Source organism: Hyperoodon ampullatus (assembly GCF_949752795.1).
Source record: "Hyperoodon ampullatus genome assembly, chromosome: 3".
NCBI classification, from domain to species: domain Eukaryota; kingdom Metazoa; phylum Chordata; class Mammalia; order Artiodactyla; family Ziphiidae; genus Hyperoodon; species Hyperoodon ampullatus.
Window position 1 is genome coordinate 63,689,304 of NC_136916.1, and position 17,214 is coordinate 63,706,517.

Genomic DNA, 17,214 nt, shown 5'->3' on the forward strand with positions numbered 1-17,214 from the left:
TGAGGTTAACCCAGGGCAAAATTGAACATTCAGGGCAGTTCTCAAGGTATTGAGCTTCCTAGCCTGAGCATACATCTCTACACGTGGATTAGAGCCTGATCAGCTCTAAAGGGGACAGGGGGTGGGGGGAATAAAAAAAATTTTTTAATTAAAAGCTCAGATGGGTTTTAGTGGGAAATTGAATTTCAAAACCACAATCTGGGCACTAGGGATGCCTATTTCTACTGGATTGGTCATTATTTCTAAGCTGCTTCAGTGGAGAGAGCTAGGGAGAGAGCTAGATCTATATCTATATATAGATCTATGCTTATAAAGATTGAAATAGAAATAATTTATACTGCTACTTCAAATTCAAGACTACAGGGGTTTATGTAACCTTTTGTATATTCATGTTTCTTTCCTTTTCCACACTGAGAATCCTAGTTCTCAAGAAAATAGGGGATTCCCACTAGCTATCTATTTTACGCATGATAGTATATTTATGTCAAACCTAATCTCCCAGTTCGTCCCACCCTCCCCTTCCCCCACTGTGTCCACATGTCCATTCTCTACGTCTACGTCTCTATTACTGCCCTACAAAAAGTTTCATCTGTACCATATTTCTAGATTCCACATATATGCATTAATATATGATATTTGTTTTTCTCTTTCTGGCTTACTTCACTCTGTATGACAGTCTCTAGGTCCATCCACGTCTCTGCAAATTGATATTTCGTATACCAAATTATAAATATATTTTATACTCTGCTATCTGGAAAGGTAGGAAGCGTGGCGCAAGTGGCGGGACACAGGATTAGATGCTGCCTGGGTGAGTGAGGAGTGTGCGGCGCCGCAGGAAGTGCGTGCAAATGGCTCTGCGGGTCCAGGGCTGTCGCTACGGGGAGGGGAGCGTGTGGGTCTGGGTGAGTGTGTAAGTGTGCAAGCTGCCACGCCAGAGAGAGCTGTAAGGCTCAAAGTCTGCTGGCAGCCCGTAGCCACAGCACAGGGGCAACTCCTCTTCCCGGGGCATGCCCTCCAGCTCGTACCGGGATATGCCAGGTGAGCCCCAGGACAGTGGAACACAGGCCCCCTCGGGAGTGGGCGGTGGTCCAGGGGTTTGCTTTACTCAGCAGCTATGTATAGTGCTGGCAGAGGGCGTTCCTTGGGAACTCTCAATTTGAGTCAAGGAGTGCATCTGTCCTGTAATTTTCCAAGGGGAGAGATGAAAATATGAATTTGGAGAGTAACTAGAGCTGAGATTCTGGAGCTGCGCCTGTGCCTTTCTGTTCTTCCTCCTGAAATCTGTTCTCCCTCCTCCAGGTGGCTTCCTGTTTGAAGGGCTCTCTGATGATGAGGATGACTTTCACCCAGTAAGTGGCCTGGCTGCCTGCCATTTGGGGGAGATGGTGCTGGGGATGCACCCCTTGCTGGGACCTGGCACGCCCCAGCTGGGAGGTGATCGGAGGCCCTTTGGTGACCCAGCTATGTCGTACTATTGCTGTCTGAACCTGGCAGCTAGGGGAGGTTCCCCAAGAACTGTTCCTGGAGCGGGGGTGGGGTTCATCTGAGAACGTCACAGGGCTGCTTCCCTGATTCTTGGTGCCTCTCTTGTTCAGAGCGCCAGGTCCACGCCCTCGAGCAGCACACCCAGCTCCCGCCCAGCTTCCCTGGGGTACAGTGGAGCTGCCGGGCCCCGGCCTATCACCCAGAGCGAGCTGGCCACCGCCCTGGCCCTGGCCAGCACTCCAGAGAGCAGCTCTCACACGCCAACTCCTGGCACCCAGGTATGGAGAGAGGGCGGGAAGATCAAGGCCAGGCCCCTAAGGGAGAAGGGCCCAGTGGTAGAATGGATTTACCTTTGCTGATCCTAGAGCTGGATCTGCTTTGAGCCAAACTCTACCTGGAGCCCTGGTGGGTTTCCCACTGCAGCTCAGGCGACCACCCGTCACCAGCCTTCAGGGCTTAGAAGTCTGGGGTTCATCACAGGCCAGATTAACTCCTGCCAGCACTTTGGAAGAACCTCCCGTCACACAATATACCCTTACTTGTCCCTGAAAGTGGCCAGACATCACAGGCTTAAGCATTCCTGGTGACGGTCACTCCAGCTTCCAAGGCCATCTCTCCCAGTGCTGGGTCCTAGGCTAGGTCGGGGGCTCCATTCCATCTCCCTGGAGCAAAAGAGAACAGAACCTTTCCTGCCCACATAGAGAGCTTTGGGGTACCTCTGTGTGGTTGTCTCATGCAGGCCCCTGCTGGGAGGCAGTCGTGGGGCACCCAGGGGCACCCTGGGGTGATGTGAGAGCAGTGGGTATGCGCTGGGAGACTGAGGTGTCTCTGAGCGTGGCGCTGACCCTGGTTTGTCTCTAGGGCCATTCCTCAGGGACCTCCCCAGTGTCATCCGGCGTCCAGTCAGGGACGCCCATCACCAATGATCTCTTCAGCCAAGCTCTACAACATGCGCTGCAGGCCTCCGGGCAGCCCAGCCTTCAGGTCAGTCTTCCCCACTCCTGATGTTCACATGACTTCTTAGTTAACTTTGGACACTGAGCCTGCTTCTGCTCTCTGGAGGCCCTTCCCACTTGGCCTGCTTTGCTCCAGGAACAGCTGGGGCATGGCAGTGTGACAGGAGAGGATGCTCCCAGCAAGGGCAGTTGTCCCTGTGGCTTCCACTCCTGCACCCAGTGACCACAGCCGGCTCCGCTGACCACCTGGCTTGAATACTTGTGGCAGTTTTAATTGAAGAGACACTCATCCATTCTGTGAGCGGGGACTGAGCCTTGAGCATGTATATACCGGGCCGGGGTCCAGCTCCTGGGGTAGAGACGAGCCAGTGCTCATCCCTGCCATGGAGGGGTGCCAGGCAGTTACTGCAGTGAGGGAGCAACAGGGCGAGAAGCCCCGCCCAGGCTTGAGGTGAGGGCCTAGGTCAGGGAAAACTTTTCTGAGGAAGGGGTGTTTGGAGTGACTGTCAAAGAATTAGTTAGAGGTTAGCCAGGCAGGGAAGGGGTGTTTGGTTGAGGGGACATGGTGTCCAGGCAGAGGCAATCAACCTTAGAAATGGCCTATGTCAGTCCACCTATGACATTCCACCCTTGAGACTAGTTTGAAATCATGGTGTCTGCCACACTCTGGATATTGTTGCTGGGGTTAATAATGAAGCTTGGCTTAATGTCTCATCCTATACCTAAATTCTCAGACAGATTTATCACCCTCAGAAAAGCAATTTTTTTTTTTTTAATTTTGACTGTGCTGGCATGTGAGCTTAGTTGCCCCGCGGCATGTGGGATCTTAGTTCCCCGACCAGGAATGGACCCTGCGTCCGCTGCATTGGAAGGCAGATTCCTAACCACTGGACCACCAGGGAAGTCCCCTCAGAAAAGTAATCCTTATTTTCTTCCTGGTATCATTATCAGAAAACTCTGGTGAAAGTTAATCAGGCCATGAGTCTTAGCTATATGGTCCTAATGTAGCTATGATTTATCTCACTTTTTTTCTTTTTTTTTTTTTTTTTGGCTGTGTTGGGTCTTTGTTGCTGCGCCCAGGTGGGGACTACTCTGCGTTGCAGTGCATGGGCTTCTCATTGCGGTGGCTTCTCTTGTTGCGGAGCACAGGCTCAAGACACGTGGGTTTCAGTAATTGCAGCTCTTGGTCTCGGTAGTTGCAGCGCAGGCTCTAGGGTGCAAGGGCTTCAGTAGCTGCGGTGCATGGGTTCAGTAGTTGTGGCTCGTGGGCTCAGTAGTTGTGGCATGCGGGCTCTAGAGTGCAGGCTCAGTAGTTGTGGCACACGGGCTTAGTTGCTCTGCAGTATGTGGGATCTTCCCGGACCAGGGATTGAACCTGAGTCTCCTGCATTGGCAGGCGGATTCTTAACCACTGTGCCACCAGGGAAGCCCCTCATCTCACTTTCAAATTGAGTGTTGAGGCACTTTCCACCCCAGAATTCCATACTTGGGTGGAATTTGCTTTGCACATTACTTCACAATAGCCAAAAGGTAGAAGCAGCCCTAGTGTCCATCAATAGATGAATGGGTAAACAAAATGTGGTATATACCTATAATGGAGTATCATTCAACCTTAAAAAGGAAGGAAATTCTGCCACATGCTACAACATGGATGAACATTGAAGACATTATGCTAAGTGAAATTAGCCAGTCACAAAAAGTCTGTATGATTCCACTTCTATGAGGCACCTAGAGTAGTGCAATTCATAGAGACAGAAAGTAAAATGGTGGTTGCCAGGGGCTGGGGAGCAGGGAGAATGGGGAGTTGTTGTTTAATGGATACAGAATTTCAGTTTGGGAAGATAAAAAAGTTCTTGAGATGGATGGCGGTGATGGTTGCACGATAATGTGAGTGTACTTAATGCCACTGAACTGTACACTTAAATGGTTAAAATGGTAAATTTCATGTTATGTATATTTAACTGCAATATTAAAAAATACATAGAAGACACCCAACCACCACCAGAAAAAGGAAACACATCAAAATTTGAATGATTCCACCCATCTCTCTGCTGGAACTCCTCCAACCCTTCGCTTGACTGGAGCCTATTCTGTAATGGAGATTATGAGTTCACTAAAATGGTTGTAAAATATAAAAATATGTCTTGCTGCATATGTGGGTCTCCTTCTTCTCCTAGAGCCTGAAATAAAAATGGGCGAAGAAGAAATTACTACCTTTATGGCTGAACATTTATTTCACAAATGTTCAAATGCCTACTTTATGCCAGGAGCTGTGGAAGGTGTGAAAATGAAGCATATACGAGAAGTTCATGGTCTAGAAGGGGAAATGTCCATGCATAAACTTTTCCGTGAATAATTTTAATATCAGATAAAATATAAAATGTGCCCTTTTCTGCACCCTTAAAGCACCCTGTACTTCTCTCAATTATCGTATATGTTTCACTATATTATCATTAACTTCATTTTTCTTTCTCCCACAAGTTGTAGATTGTGTTGATGGCCCAATTCATCATCCTCCCTAGATCCATGCCCTTTACCATATAACTTTGCAGTGCCCATGAGCGGAGTAACCTGCCTTCCCCTTGATTCTAGCTTTCACCACATGACTTTCTTTGGCCAATGGAATGTTAGCAGGTATGACGAAAGCAGAGGCTTGAAATGGACTTGAACATTGGGAGCTGCCCTTTTGCACCACTGCCATCACCAGGAGAACAGGCCTGGGCTAGCCTGCTGGAGGACATGTTGCAGAGCTGAGTCTCCTAAACTGCTCTAGAAGAGGCCAGCCTAGGTTAGCTATCAGACGACCTATGGACATGTCACTCAGCCCAGCCAAGAAAAGTGTACAAATTATCATTTGTGTAACCAGATGAATTTTTTACAGAGTGTACACATCTATATAATCACTACCCAAAACAAAAATGAGAATTTAGCAGCACTCAGAAGCAGCTCGCAGGCTCCTTCCCAGTCATTACCCACCTCCTCCTCCAGAGGTAACCATTACCTTGACATCTAACCATAGATTAGCTTTTGCCTGCTCTTGAACTTCTTCTAAATGGAATCATACCATATATAGTCTTTCGTGTCTGGCTTCTTCCATTTAACATCATATTAATGAGATTCTTCCAGTTTGCTGTGAATAGCAGTAGTAGTTCCTTCATTTTCATTGCTTTATAGTATAACATGGTTTGGATAGAACACAATGTATTTATTAATTCTACTGTTGATGTACTTTTGGATTATTTTCCAGTTAGAACTATTAGGAATAATGCTGCAATGACTATTCTTACATATGTCTTTTGGTGAGCATATGTATGCATTTCTGTTCCATACATAGTTAAGAGTAGAACTGCCAAAAAAAAAAAAAGAGTAGAATTGCCAGGATATAGGATAAATGTATGTTCAGCTTAATACATATTGCCAAACAGACTTCCCAGGTAGCTGTACCACTTTACACTCCCAGCAGAAATGTTGAGTCCCACTTTCTCCACATCCTTGCCAACACTGGGTATTGTCAAGTCTTTAAAAACATTTTTTGGGACTTCCCTGGTGGTGCAGTGGTTAAGAATCCACCTGCCAATGCGGGGGACACGGGTTCGAGCCCTGGTCCGGGAAGATCCCACATGTCGCGGAGCAGCTAAGCCCTTGTGCCACAACTACTGAGCCTGCACTCTAGAGGCCACGAACCACAACTACTGAAGTCCGCATGCCTATAGCCTGTGCTCTGCAACAAGAGAAGACACTGCAATGAGAAGCCCACTCACCACAACAAATAGTAACCCCCACTTGCTGCAACTAGAGAGAGCCCGCGCGCAACAACAAAGACCCAACGCAGCCAAAAGTAAATAAATACATAAATAAATGATTAATTTAATTTAATTTAAATTTTTTTTTTAATTTTTGGCCACACCGTGTGGCTCATGAGATCTTAGTTCCCCAACCAGGGATTGAACCCAGACCCTCAGCAGTGAGAGTGCAGAGTCCTAACCACTGGACTGCCAGGGAATTCCCAAGTCTTTTTTTTTTTTTTTGCAGTACGCAGGCCTCTCACTGTTGTGGCCTCTCCCATTGTGGAGCACAGGCTCCGGATGCGCAGGCCCAGCGGCCATGGCTCACGGGCCCAGCCACTCTGCAGCATGTGGGATCTTCCCCGACTGGGGCACGAACCCATGTCCCCTGCATTGGCAGGCAGACTCTCAACCACTGCGCCACCAGAGAAGCCCCCCAAGTCTTTTTAATCTTAGCCATTCTGATGGGTATGTAGTAATATCTCATTTTGATTTTAATTTACATATCCCTTATGACTAATAAGCATGAGTATATTTTCATATGAACATTTGTATATCCTCTTGTGTGAAGTGTCTGTTCATGTAAGATGCAAGTTTGTACTGCATAGACTCTTCTACTGTAGGATCAAAAGGGCAGCTAGGCAGGTCATGAGGCTCACAGCAAGAGATCCTGAAGATGAAAAAGAACTTTGCATCAGCTCTAACCCAGCCTTTGCATCATTCCAGCATCAGGAATGATACAGTGGGATTCCAGCATAAGACCCTGAACTCTAGGAAACCTCAAATCAGTACGCAAGTAGTAGACAATGGGTTGGACGCGTGCAATGTGGGGATCTTCAAGGAACACCCATTGGCTTGTTGCTAATAGACTCACAAGTTGTCAGATGTTCTGGAAACACCAGGACTTCGGGGTCTGGTCCTCAGCCACACAGACTCAGAAAAGAGCTTTTGCTGACACAGTGAGTCAGCAATTAATGTAAAAATCAGAATGCTGAGGAATTCCCTGGCGGTCCAGTGGTTAGGACTGCATGCTTACACTGCCGAGGGCCCAGGTTCAATCCCTGGTCGGGAAACTAAGATCCCACAAGCCACACAGTGCAGCCAAAAAAAAAAAAAAGCAAATTTAAAAATCAGAATGCTGATGTATTAATTCCCATCATGAACCAGAATTGCCAAGCATTCGTCTCTGATTAAGATACTCACTCCCTGTAAGAAAACAACTTGGGAAGTCAAATATAATCAGAAGGCTGCATGGTGAGCTGAAACCAGAGCACCAGAATGGGAGTCGGGGGCCGAGAATAGCAGGAGTGTGCTTCCAAGACCCTCACAGTAAAAATGGATCTGCCACTGGAACTGGACAGGATATGACCTTGGATGAGACCTCCCTCTCCCCAGCCAATGCTCAGATGAACACTGACAATGTCGCTTCAGAGACCCTCCTTTTTTTCAGAGTTTCCACTGTTAACTAATCCCCCTTCTGACTGACTCCTTCTTCTTTAGCTACCCTAAGGACATATGTTGGTTGTCTTCTTATTATCCATTTCCCCACCTCCTTCCCCAGAGGTCCCTGGCCCCCTTTCAACAGACCATACTTTCCATTGGGGAATCCGATCCTTGCAGTTCCTGCAATGGTTCCATCCTAGATGTAGGTTTGGAGCTCACCACCTAGGCCAAGCCAATCCGTGAATTCCATCCTCTGAGCCCAGTGATGGACTGAGCATGTCAGCTACAGATGCTGGGATGCTGATACTCTATATTTCCCACTGGGCATGAATGAGAAAGCTTGTGGCCTTGGGAGCCATCTGAGGACCACAAGGGGAATCAGCCTCAGTTTATTCTGACATGGAGGAAGGCAGAGTGGAGAGCTGAAGAGAAACCGGAGTCTTAGTGATTTTCTTAAGCCATTGGATCAAGCAAGCACAGCTTCTGGACTTTTTAGTTACTTGATCCAAGATATTCCTTTTCTTGTGTAAAACAGTTTGCATTTGTCTGGCAGAAGTAACTGATTATCCAATATCTAGTCTCTCTCTCTCTCTTTTTTTTAAATAAATCTATTTATTTATTTATTTTTGGCTGTGTTGGGTCTTTGTTGCTACACGTGGGCTTTCTCTAGTTGCAGCGAGCAGGGGCTACTCTTTCATGCGATGTGCAGTGTTCTCATTGAGGTGGCTTCTCTTGTTGCAGAGCACAGTCTCTAGGCGCACGGGCTTCAGTAGTTGTGGCTCGCGGGCTCAGTAGTTGTGGCTTGCGGGCTCTAGAGTGCAGGCTCAGTAGCTGTGGCGCACGGACTTAGTTGCTCCGTGACATGTGGGATCTTCCCGGACCAGGGCTCGAAACTGTGTCCCCTGCATTGGCAGGCGGATTCTTAACCACTGCGCCACCAGGGAAGTCCCTAGTCTCTTCTTTACTTACAGAACCCCCTTTGTATTAGTAATTTAAAAATATTTGTCTCTGGGCTTCCCTGGTGGCGCAGTGGTTGAGAGTCTGCCTGCCGATGCAGGAGACACGGGTTCATGCCCTGGTCTGGGAAGATCCCACATGCCGCGGAGCGGCTGGGCCCGTGAGCCATGGCCGCTGAGCCTGCGCATCCGGAGCCTGTGCTCCACAACGGGAGAGGCCACAACAGTGAGAGGCCCGTGTACCGCAAAAAAAAAAAACAAAAAAACAAAAAAAAAATGTGTCTCCCCTACTCCCCTGGAGCTAAGCATGGCAATGTGGCCAAGAAGATACTACTGAAAGTCCCTGGTGATACTTCTGGAAAAGTGATTTATTTCCTGATTAAAAAAGAAAGAGGGCAGATTCAACTGGCACATGCATTGTGCCTTTCCCAACCCCCTTTTTCCTGCCTTCAAAGCAGGAAGAGTAACAGCCAAATTATGATCTTGAAGCCGAAAGACACACACTAAGGATGGCAGAAGAAGATAGAAGGAGCCTGATTCCTTGAGCAGCTGTACCAGTTCCCAGACTGCCTATACCAGACCCCTTGTAACATGAGAATAATAAACCCCTTATAGATTTAGCCACTTTGTTGGGTTTCTGTTAAATGCAGCCAAATGCAGTTCTATCACTTAGAGAATTCAGCAACTGAAGTGGGATGCTGCAAGTAATATAATCTGAAACGTGGATTTGTTGAGTGGTAGAGATGGGCTTTTGGGTTCTGAGTGTACATGCGTTACATACTGGAATGCCAATGACCTTGTTAGTCAGTGGTGGAACATTTGGTCAATTTGTTCTTCTATGGGAGATACCCCACATGCCAATCAAGTCTGTTGTGTTAGGGAAAATAGCTGGAATGATTCAGAATGTTGGCACGTGCTGGTGACTTCATTCTATTTTCAACAAAGTCCTGAGAGAGACCAATGAGCTAGAGTTATGCAGGCTGAATAAAAAAGGTAAGGAAGTACCGCTTCACTAAGGAAGGCTCTCTGGCTAGGGCCTGCAAATTTCCTTTGAGTGAACATCTCATAATTTGGAGGCTTGCAGGGCTGAAAAAGATCATTGCTTCTGTTCTCCAAATAAGAGTGGTGGCCACCAAGCAATAGCTTAGAAGATGAGACTGGTGTCCTGGGCCTTTCCTAAGCACCTTCCTTTAAGAATCACCACTCCACAGAGGAAGTGGGGTCTGCAAAGTGTTCTCCTCCTAGAGCCTTTTGTTTCCAGTTGTCTCAAGTCAGTGAGCACTAAGTTGAAGGCTAGAAGGATAAGCAGAGCACAGAGGCCAACACGTAATAGAGGAGGGTTTTCAGGTTTACAGACTATGGCTACATAGGAGCTTCAGCTGTGGTTACTCGCAACATAGGATTGAAGAAGAAGCAAATAGACTGGAAGCCTACAACATTTTTGAGGGAATCATATCACCAAAAATGAAAATTTAAGGACCTGACCAGCAAAACCTTATCATTTTTCAACCCCAGGCCCCTGAACACACACAACAGAAAGAGCATCCACTCCAAAGTTATACTTCAGATATGGTTAAAGAGGATAATGCACAAGAAGTCATCTCAAAAGCAGATGGAACTTGGACCATGGAGCACAATCGAAAAAGTTCCACCCAGAGAGTAGGTTGGCTGAGTAAGGAAATTACTGTCCGGCAGGGAGTCCTGGCTGCTTCTGTCTAGCAGAATCCGGTATTTGCCCATAGCTCTAATATTTGCAGTAGCTTTGATGTGTTTTCCATTCTTCCCTTTCCCATGTGGGAGTTTATTTTTTTTCCTTCTCCAATATTATATATGGGATATGTTGGGGGAAGATAACTTGGCTTTTAGTTTGTAGGTTACTGGACTTTGTATAAGGATTCACATCAGGGCTAAGTGGAGAAAACTGCATATGGGATACAGACTCTGGCTTTTGAGATGGCTGCAGTGTCTGGCTGAGACTTTGGAACTGTCCCCATCAGGGAGGGAGCATATTCTGTATATGGAAGGATGGATACCCAAAAGGGTGGACTGTGGCAGTCACTGATTTCTTTCTACCCAATAAGCATTCTCCATGTCTTCTTTACCATCAGAACCCTGAATTTGTTTAGGAAAGCAATGTGCCCATCTAAAAATCACATCAAAGTTTTCTGGCCATTGAGACATAAGCAAAACTCTCCCAAAGATATCTCAAAAAGCTTTGCTTTCTGTTTATAAGTATCACTACTTCTCTCCTTTTCACTTATTTCTCCTTTTCTTGCCTGGAACCAGATGGAAACTTTAATCTTCAGGAAAGAATGAAGAGCATCGGAAATGGTAAGTATGTGGATAAACGTCAAAGACTACTCTTCCCTCTTGATTTCTTTAAATTGCATGTGGCTATTTAAAAATAATGTGGGAGTTTCTTTTTTCTATGCTCTGGAACTTTTTAAGTAGCTTTGAAGGTTTGGTAGATTCTCCTATGAATTCTTCTGGGCCTTGTGAATTTTTGAGGAGTAATTATTTAATTTGCTTAAAATTTTTATGTTTATTAGGGTCAATTTTGGTAAACAATATTTTCCTAGGAAGTTATCTATTTGATCTACATTTTCAGATACGTTTGTCTAGACTCGTGAAAAGTAGTATCTTAAGATTTTTAATTTTTCTTCTCTTTCAATGGTTATTTCCTCCTTGTCATTTCTTATCTTGCATACTCATGCTCTTTCCCTTTTTTACCTGATTAGGTTAGCTAGTAGTTTGTCCATTTGACTGATTTTTCCTTTTTTTCTGAGAACTAGCATTTGGATTTATTTATTCTTTTTATTTTATTTTTCTGCTTTCAAACTCATTAATTTCTGCTTATATCTTTAATAGTTCCTTCATTCTGCTTTCTTTTGGTTTGCTTTGCTTTTATTTTTGTAGCTTTTAAATTGATGTTTAATTCTACCTAGATATTTAGTGTAATATTCTTCTAACAACTACTTTTGCAGCATCACATAGATTCAGATAAGCTGTGTTTCCATTATTGCTATTTTATAAAATTCTGCAATTTTGGTTTGTATTATCTTATTAACACAAGAGTTGCTTAATACAGAGTTTTTAAAAAGGCTTTATATTTTAGCGGGGAGACAAAAAAGATACAAATTAAAAATATAGTATGTAGTATAGCAAAAACTACTACAGTAGAAGCAAAAAATAAAGCAAGGTAGGGGAATATGAAGTCTCCCGTGTGTGTGTGTGTGTGTGTGTGTGTGTGTGTGTGTGTGTGTGTGTATAGCTAGTCATGCAGATATCTTGGGGAAAGAACATTCTAGGCAAAGTGAATAGCAAGTACAAAAACCCTAAAGGACTTCGTGACATGTTTAAGGAATAGCAAGAAGGAATGTGAAGGGATTCCCTGGTGGCGCAGTGGTTGAGACTCTGCCTGCCGATGCAGGGGACACGGGATCGTGCCCTGGTCCGGGAAGATCCCACATGCCGCGGAGCGGCTGGGCCCGTGAGCCATGGCCGCTGAGCCTGCGTGTCCGGAGCCTGTGCTCTGCAACGGGAGAGGCCACAGCAGTGAGAGGCCCGTGTACCGCAAAAAAAAAAAAAAAAAAAAAGAAGGAGTGTGAGGCTACAGTGAAGTGAAAGAGGGGACAAGTGGTAGGATTTGAAGGTCACATGCAGAGCTAATAAGGAAACCAAAGTAAAACCTTACAAGGACTACAATGTGGCCTACAGTACATATTAAGGATTTTGGCTTTTATTCTAAGATGGGCAGCCATTAAGGGGTGACAGAGGAAGGACATGGTCTGGCATACATTGTACCAGGATCACTCTGGTTGCTGTATTGAGACTGCTGAAGATTGCTGAAGGCAGGCCAGTTAGGAGGTTACTGCACTAACCACATGAGAGATGACGATGGCCGGCCCAAGATACAGCAGAGGTGGTGATAGGAAGTGGTTGAATTCTGAGTGTGTTTTGGAAGTTGAGCTGACAGAATTTGATCACTGACCAGTGAGGTTTGAGGAAAAGCAAGAGAACAAGCATGACACCCAAAATGTTGGCCTGAGCAACTGGAAGCCTAATTCTCAGAACGTCCCAAACGCCCCCTGCCCTGGTATAATCCCCTTTGAATGAGCTCACTCCTGTGATTATGTTATGTTATACGGCAAAAGGAAGACTATCTAGGTGGACCTAATCTAATCACAAGCCCTTTAAAGGCACGGGTTTTTCCAACTGGTGGGCGGAAGGGGGAGTCAGAGAGATTCAAATCGTGAGGAGTTTGGGGGCACGTGAAAAGGAGTCCAGGCAGCCTGTAGGAACAGAGAGCAGCTCCCAGCTCCCAGCCAGCCCAGAAACAGGATCTCGGAGTCGTAGCCACAAGAAACTGGATTCTGCCAACAACCTGAATGAGTTTAGAAGCAGGTTCTTCCCAAGAGCCTCCAGGTAAGAGCCCAGCCCAGTGGACACCTTAATTTCAGCCTTGTGGAACCCTGAGCAGAAAACCCAGCCAAGCCCAAGCTTCTGACCTACAGAGCTCTGAGATAATGAGTGGGTGTTTTACGCTGCTAAGTGTGTGGTAGCTCGTTACACTGCCATAGAAAATGAATACACACACAACTCTCAAGGAGGCTGGGAAATGGTGTCTGCGGCAGGACATCCATGTGCATTGTTAAACTTGGGGGGGGAGGGGGCGGGTTTACAGTGAAAGAAAGAGAAAAATGAGTACTGGGGGGGCGATAAGATGCCTTTCCACACCCTGAAAACCTACACTATCCAATACAGTGGATACTAGCCTCATGTGGGTATTGAGCACTTGGAATGTGGCCAGTCCAAATTGAGACCTGCTGTGAATATAAAATACCCACAAGATTTTGAAGACCTAGTATGAAAAAAAGGTATGTAAAATATCTCATTAAGTATACTTTATATTGTTTACATTTTGAAATGATAATATTTTTGATATATTGGATTAAGTAAAATACATTACTAAACTTAATTTCAAACTATTTTTTTACTTTTAAAAATTTGGTTACATGTGTAAGTTAAAATTTAATTACATATGTGGCTCCCATTAGAATTTTATTGGACGGTGCTGCTGTAAACTCTTTTGTCTCAATTTTTCTTTACACGTACATAAATTTTTAAAGACATTATTTCGTTTTCTTTTCAACACTATAGGTTTAAAGAGGCAATGTTCCCAAAAGAAATAATGGCAAAGAAGGGAGTTCCTAGTCACAACCAGTTAATCTGTTCTCCCAGATGCCTTAATAAACTAGTTGATGCATGTATGTGTATAGGAGAGGTTGATAGAGGGAGGGTCTTGGAAAGAAAAGAAGGTTATGACATTAGATAACAGTATCATGGAGATGGAAATGGTGCTTATACCATCATGACTCATCCTTTGAGGCTGGGCACTCCACAGTCTCGAATAAAATCAAAAGGGGAGGGGTAGCTGTTATGTAGGTAGATACCACAACCTATCATTATGGGAGGGTGAAGGAAGGACTGGCGGTCACAGCTCCGCCTCACCAGGACACGTATGTAGTGCCCTCTGGTGGACTATGGCGGCACTTGAGTCAGACGGGTCAGAATCCCCCACTATTTTTTTTTTTTTTTTCTTTTTTGGTTGGCGCTACGCGGCTTGTGGGATCTTAGTTCCCCGACCAGGGATCAAACCTGCGCCCTCGGGACTGAAAGCTCAGAGTCTTAACCACTGGACCGTCAGGGAATTCCCCAGAATCCCCCATTTCTTGCCACCTCTGTCACCCTCGTCCAAGTCACCATCATCTCGAGTGAGAATCATCCTAAGAGATTCCTAATTGGTCTCCTTCCTTCCACTCCTGTCCACCAGAATGATCTTTTATTACCTTCATCAGATCATGTTACTCCTTTGCTCAAAACTCAGGAATCACTTTTCTTCTCACTCACAGTTAAAACCAAAGTCCTCACTATGCCCCAACACAACTACCCCTTACTCACTCACTGGGCTTCTTGTTCTTCCTCTGATCATATAACACACCAAGCATGCTCCTGCCCTTACGTTTGCTATCTCCTCTGCCTGGAATGCATGGATCCCTCCTCACAGCAATGCTCAAATGTCACCACACCACCTTATCACCCTAAATAGAAAAACAACCCTCCTCCCAGCATTCTATATCCCTCTCAACTAGATTCTTTTTTTTTTTTTGGCGATAGCATTTAACACCACCTGATATATTACATATTTACTTGTGTTATGTATTCTATATTTGTTTATTACCTGTCTCCCCCTACTAGAATGCAAACTGCAAAAGACAAGGACCTTGTCTGTTTTGTTCACAGTTGTATCCCCAGCATCTTGAACAGTGCTTAGCATGTGGTAGGTGGTCAACAAAAGTATATGTTGGATAAAGAAATGAAACAAGATCTGAACAATGAACAGGCATTGAATGCCTTCATTGTTTCATTCTTGAGTATGTCACAAAAAGGTCAACTTTACAAATTTATGTAAAATTAATAAAATTCCTATATAATCCCCACATATTTCTTTTTAATTGGATTAAATTATCCTAAAATTCATTTGGAAAGAATAAAGTACCTGTGAATAGCCATTAAATGTAGGAAGAAGTACACTAAAGGTGCACTTGGCTTACCAGATATCAGAGGACACTATAAAGTTACCATAAAAAAATCCACATGGGGCTTCCCTGGTGGCGCAGTGGTTGAGAGTCCGCCTGCCGATGCAGGGGACACGGGTTCATGCCCCGGTCCGGGAGGATCCCACATGCCTCGGAGCGGCTAGGCCCGTAAGCCATGGCCACTGAGCCTGTGCGTCCGGAGCCTGTGCTCCGCAACGGGAGAGGCCACAGCAGTGAGAGCCCCACGTACCACAAAAAAAAAAAAAAGCCATATGATAGGGATAGACAAATGAACCAGTGTAACAGACTATAAAATCCAGGAATGGATATCTGATTATAAGAATATAACATATGAAAGATGAATTTTTAATTCAGTGACAAAAAGATGATTAAATAATAAACAGTGCTGATATTATTTACCAGCAAAAAAAACTAGACCCCCATTTTATACCATTTACAAAAATAAGTGTCAAGTAGAGTGTAAGAGCTCAAGCAGAGTGAAGGGAGAGTCCATGGTGGGGAGAGGAATATCAGAGGTAGTCAAGAGGGAGGTACTGGAGTCCAAGCATGAGGAAGGTTTCTACAGGGCAATGGGGATGTGGCAGTAGCCCAGCTGGGAATGTCAGAGTCCAAGCCAGGTGAGGAGAGAGTTCATGAAGGGGTTGGACGGTGGTGACACAGAAGATACAAAGGGATTGATGAAATAAGTAAATGTCTTTAGGATAATGGGAGCCACTATCAAAAATGAAAGGACAAACAATAAAGTCCTACTGTATAGCACAGGGAACTATATTCAATATCCTGTGATAAACCATAATAGACAAGAATATGAAAAAGAATGTATATATGTATAACTGAGTCACTTTGCTGTACAGCAGAAATTAACACAACATTGTAAATCAAATACATTTCAATAAAATTGTTTTTAATGAAAGGACAAATATTTTAATGGAGAAACTAGAAAAACCCTGTGGTGTTGGATTGGAATTGGAATGGTTTTCATTTAATATAAATAGGTAACAATGTATGTGTATGTATGTGTACATAAAACATTTTCCCTAGGTTTATCCACTGAGAGGGACTGGGGGCGGCAACATCCCAAAGCAAGGAGCCCACTTAGCAAGCAGATCTTAGATTCTGAGTGCTAAGAAATCTGGCAGAGACCATCATCATAAAATGAATCAAGTAAACAAAGTTAACATCACAAGGAATGCAACAAATTGAAATTGTGCACCCCCTAATAGGATGCAGTAGGAAGAACACAGCATCACTTGCATGATATTCTTGCCAAAATGCATCACTTGAATCTAGACATCAGACAAACCCCGATCAAGGGACATTCTACAAAATAACTGGCCTGTTATCATCAAAAGTGGTCATGAAGTTCAAGGAAAGACTGAGGAAATGTTCCAGACTGAAGGTAACTAAAGAGGGATGAAAAATCAAAAGCAAGGTATGATCCTGGGTTGGATTCTTTTGCAAGGACATTGTTGGGACAATTGTCAAAACTTGAATGGGCTCTGTAGGTTAGATTGTAGTGAAGTATCATTGTCAGTGTCCCGGTTCTGATGGTTGTGTTGTACTTCTTGCAATAGAATATTGTGGTTTGTAGGAAATACACACCATAAAGTATTTGTATAGGTGACAGGGCATATTGCTGGCAACATACTCTTAAATAGCTCAGGACAAAAAAAGTTCTGTGTGCTAGTCTTTTAATTTTTCTGTAAGTTTAAAATTAGTTCAAAATTAAAAGAAAGGAAAAATATCTTGTTTTAACCCCTGATCCAATGGGGGGTAAAAAGAAACGTAAAACAAAACTGCACAGGTACAATTTTTGTTATATTTATTTATTTATTTGGTTGCACCCGGTCTTGGTTGCAGCAGGCAGACTCCTTAGTTGTGACATGCAAACTCTTGGTTGCAACATGCATGTGGGATCTAGTTCCCTGACAAGGGATCGAACCTGGGCCCCCTGCCTTGGGAGCACGCG

General features: G+C 44.6%; 1 protein-coding gene across 1 annotated transcript; it reads left to right on the forward strand.

Annotated features, from left to right (window-relative positions):
- Positions 1–1,007: 1,007 nt before the first annotated feature.
- Positions 1,008–2,664, forward strand: LOC307049525 (ubiquitin-like protein 7; the record flags this gene model as incomplete). The annotated part of the gene is made up of 5 exons (XM_079699090.1): positions 1,008–1,038; positions 1,300–1,349; positions 1,596–1,763; positions 2,347–2,469; positions 2,578–2,664. 5 exons carry the CDS (start codon positions 1,008–1,010, stop codon positions 2,662–2,664), a joined length of 459 nt encoding a protein of 152 aa, XP_079555216.1.
- Between the last annotated feature and the right edge of the window lie 14,550 nt (positions 2,665–17,214).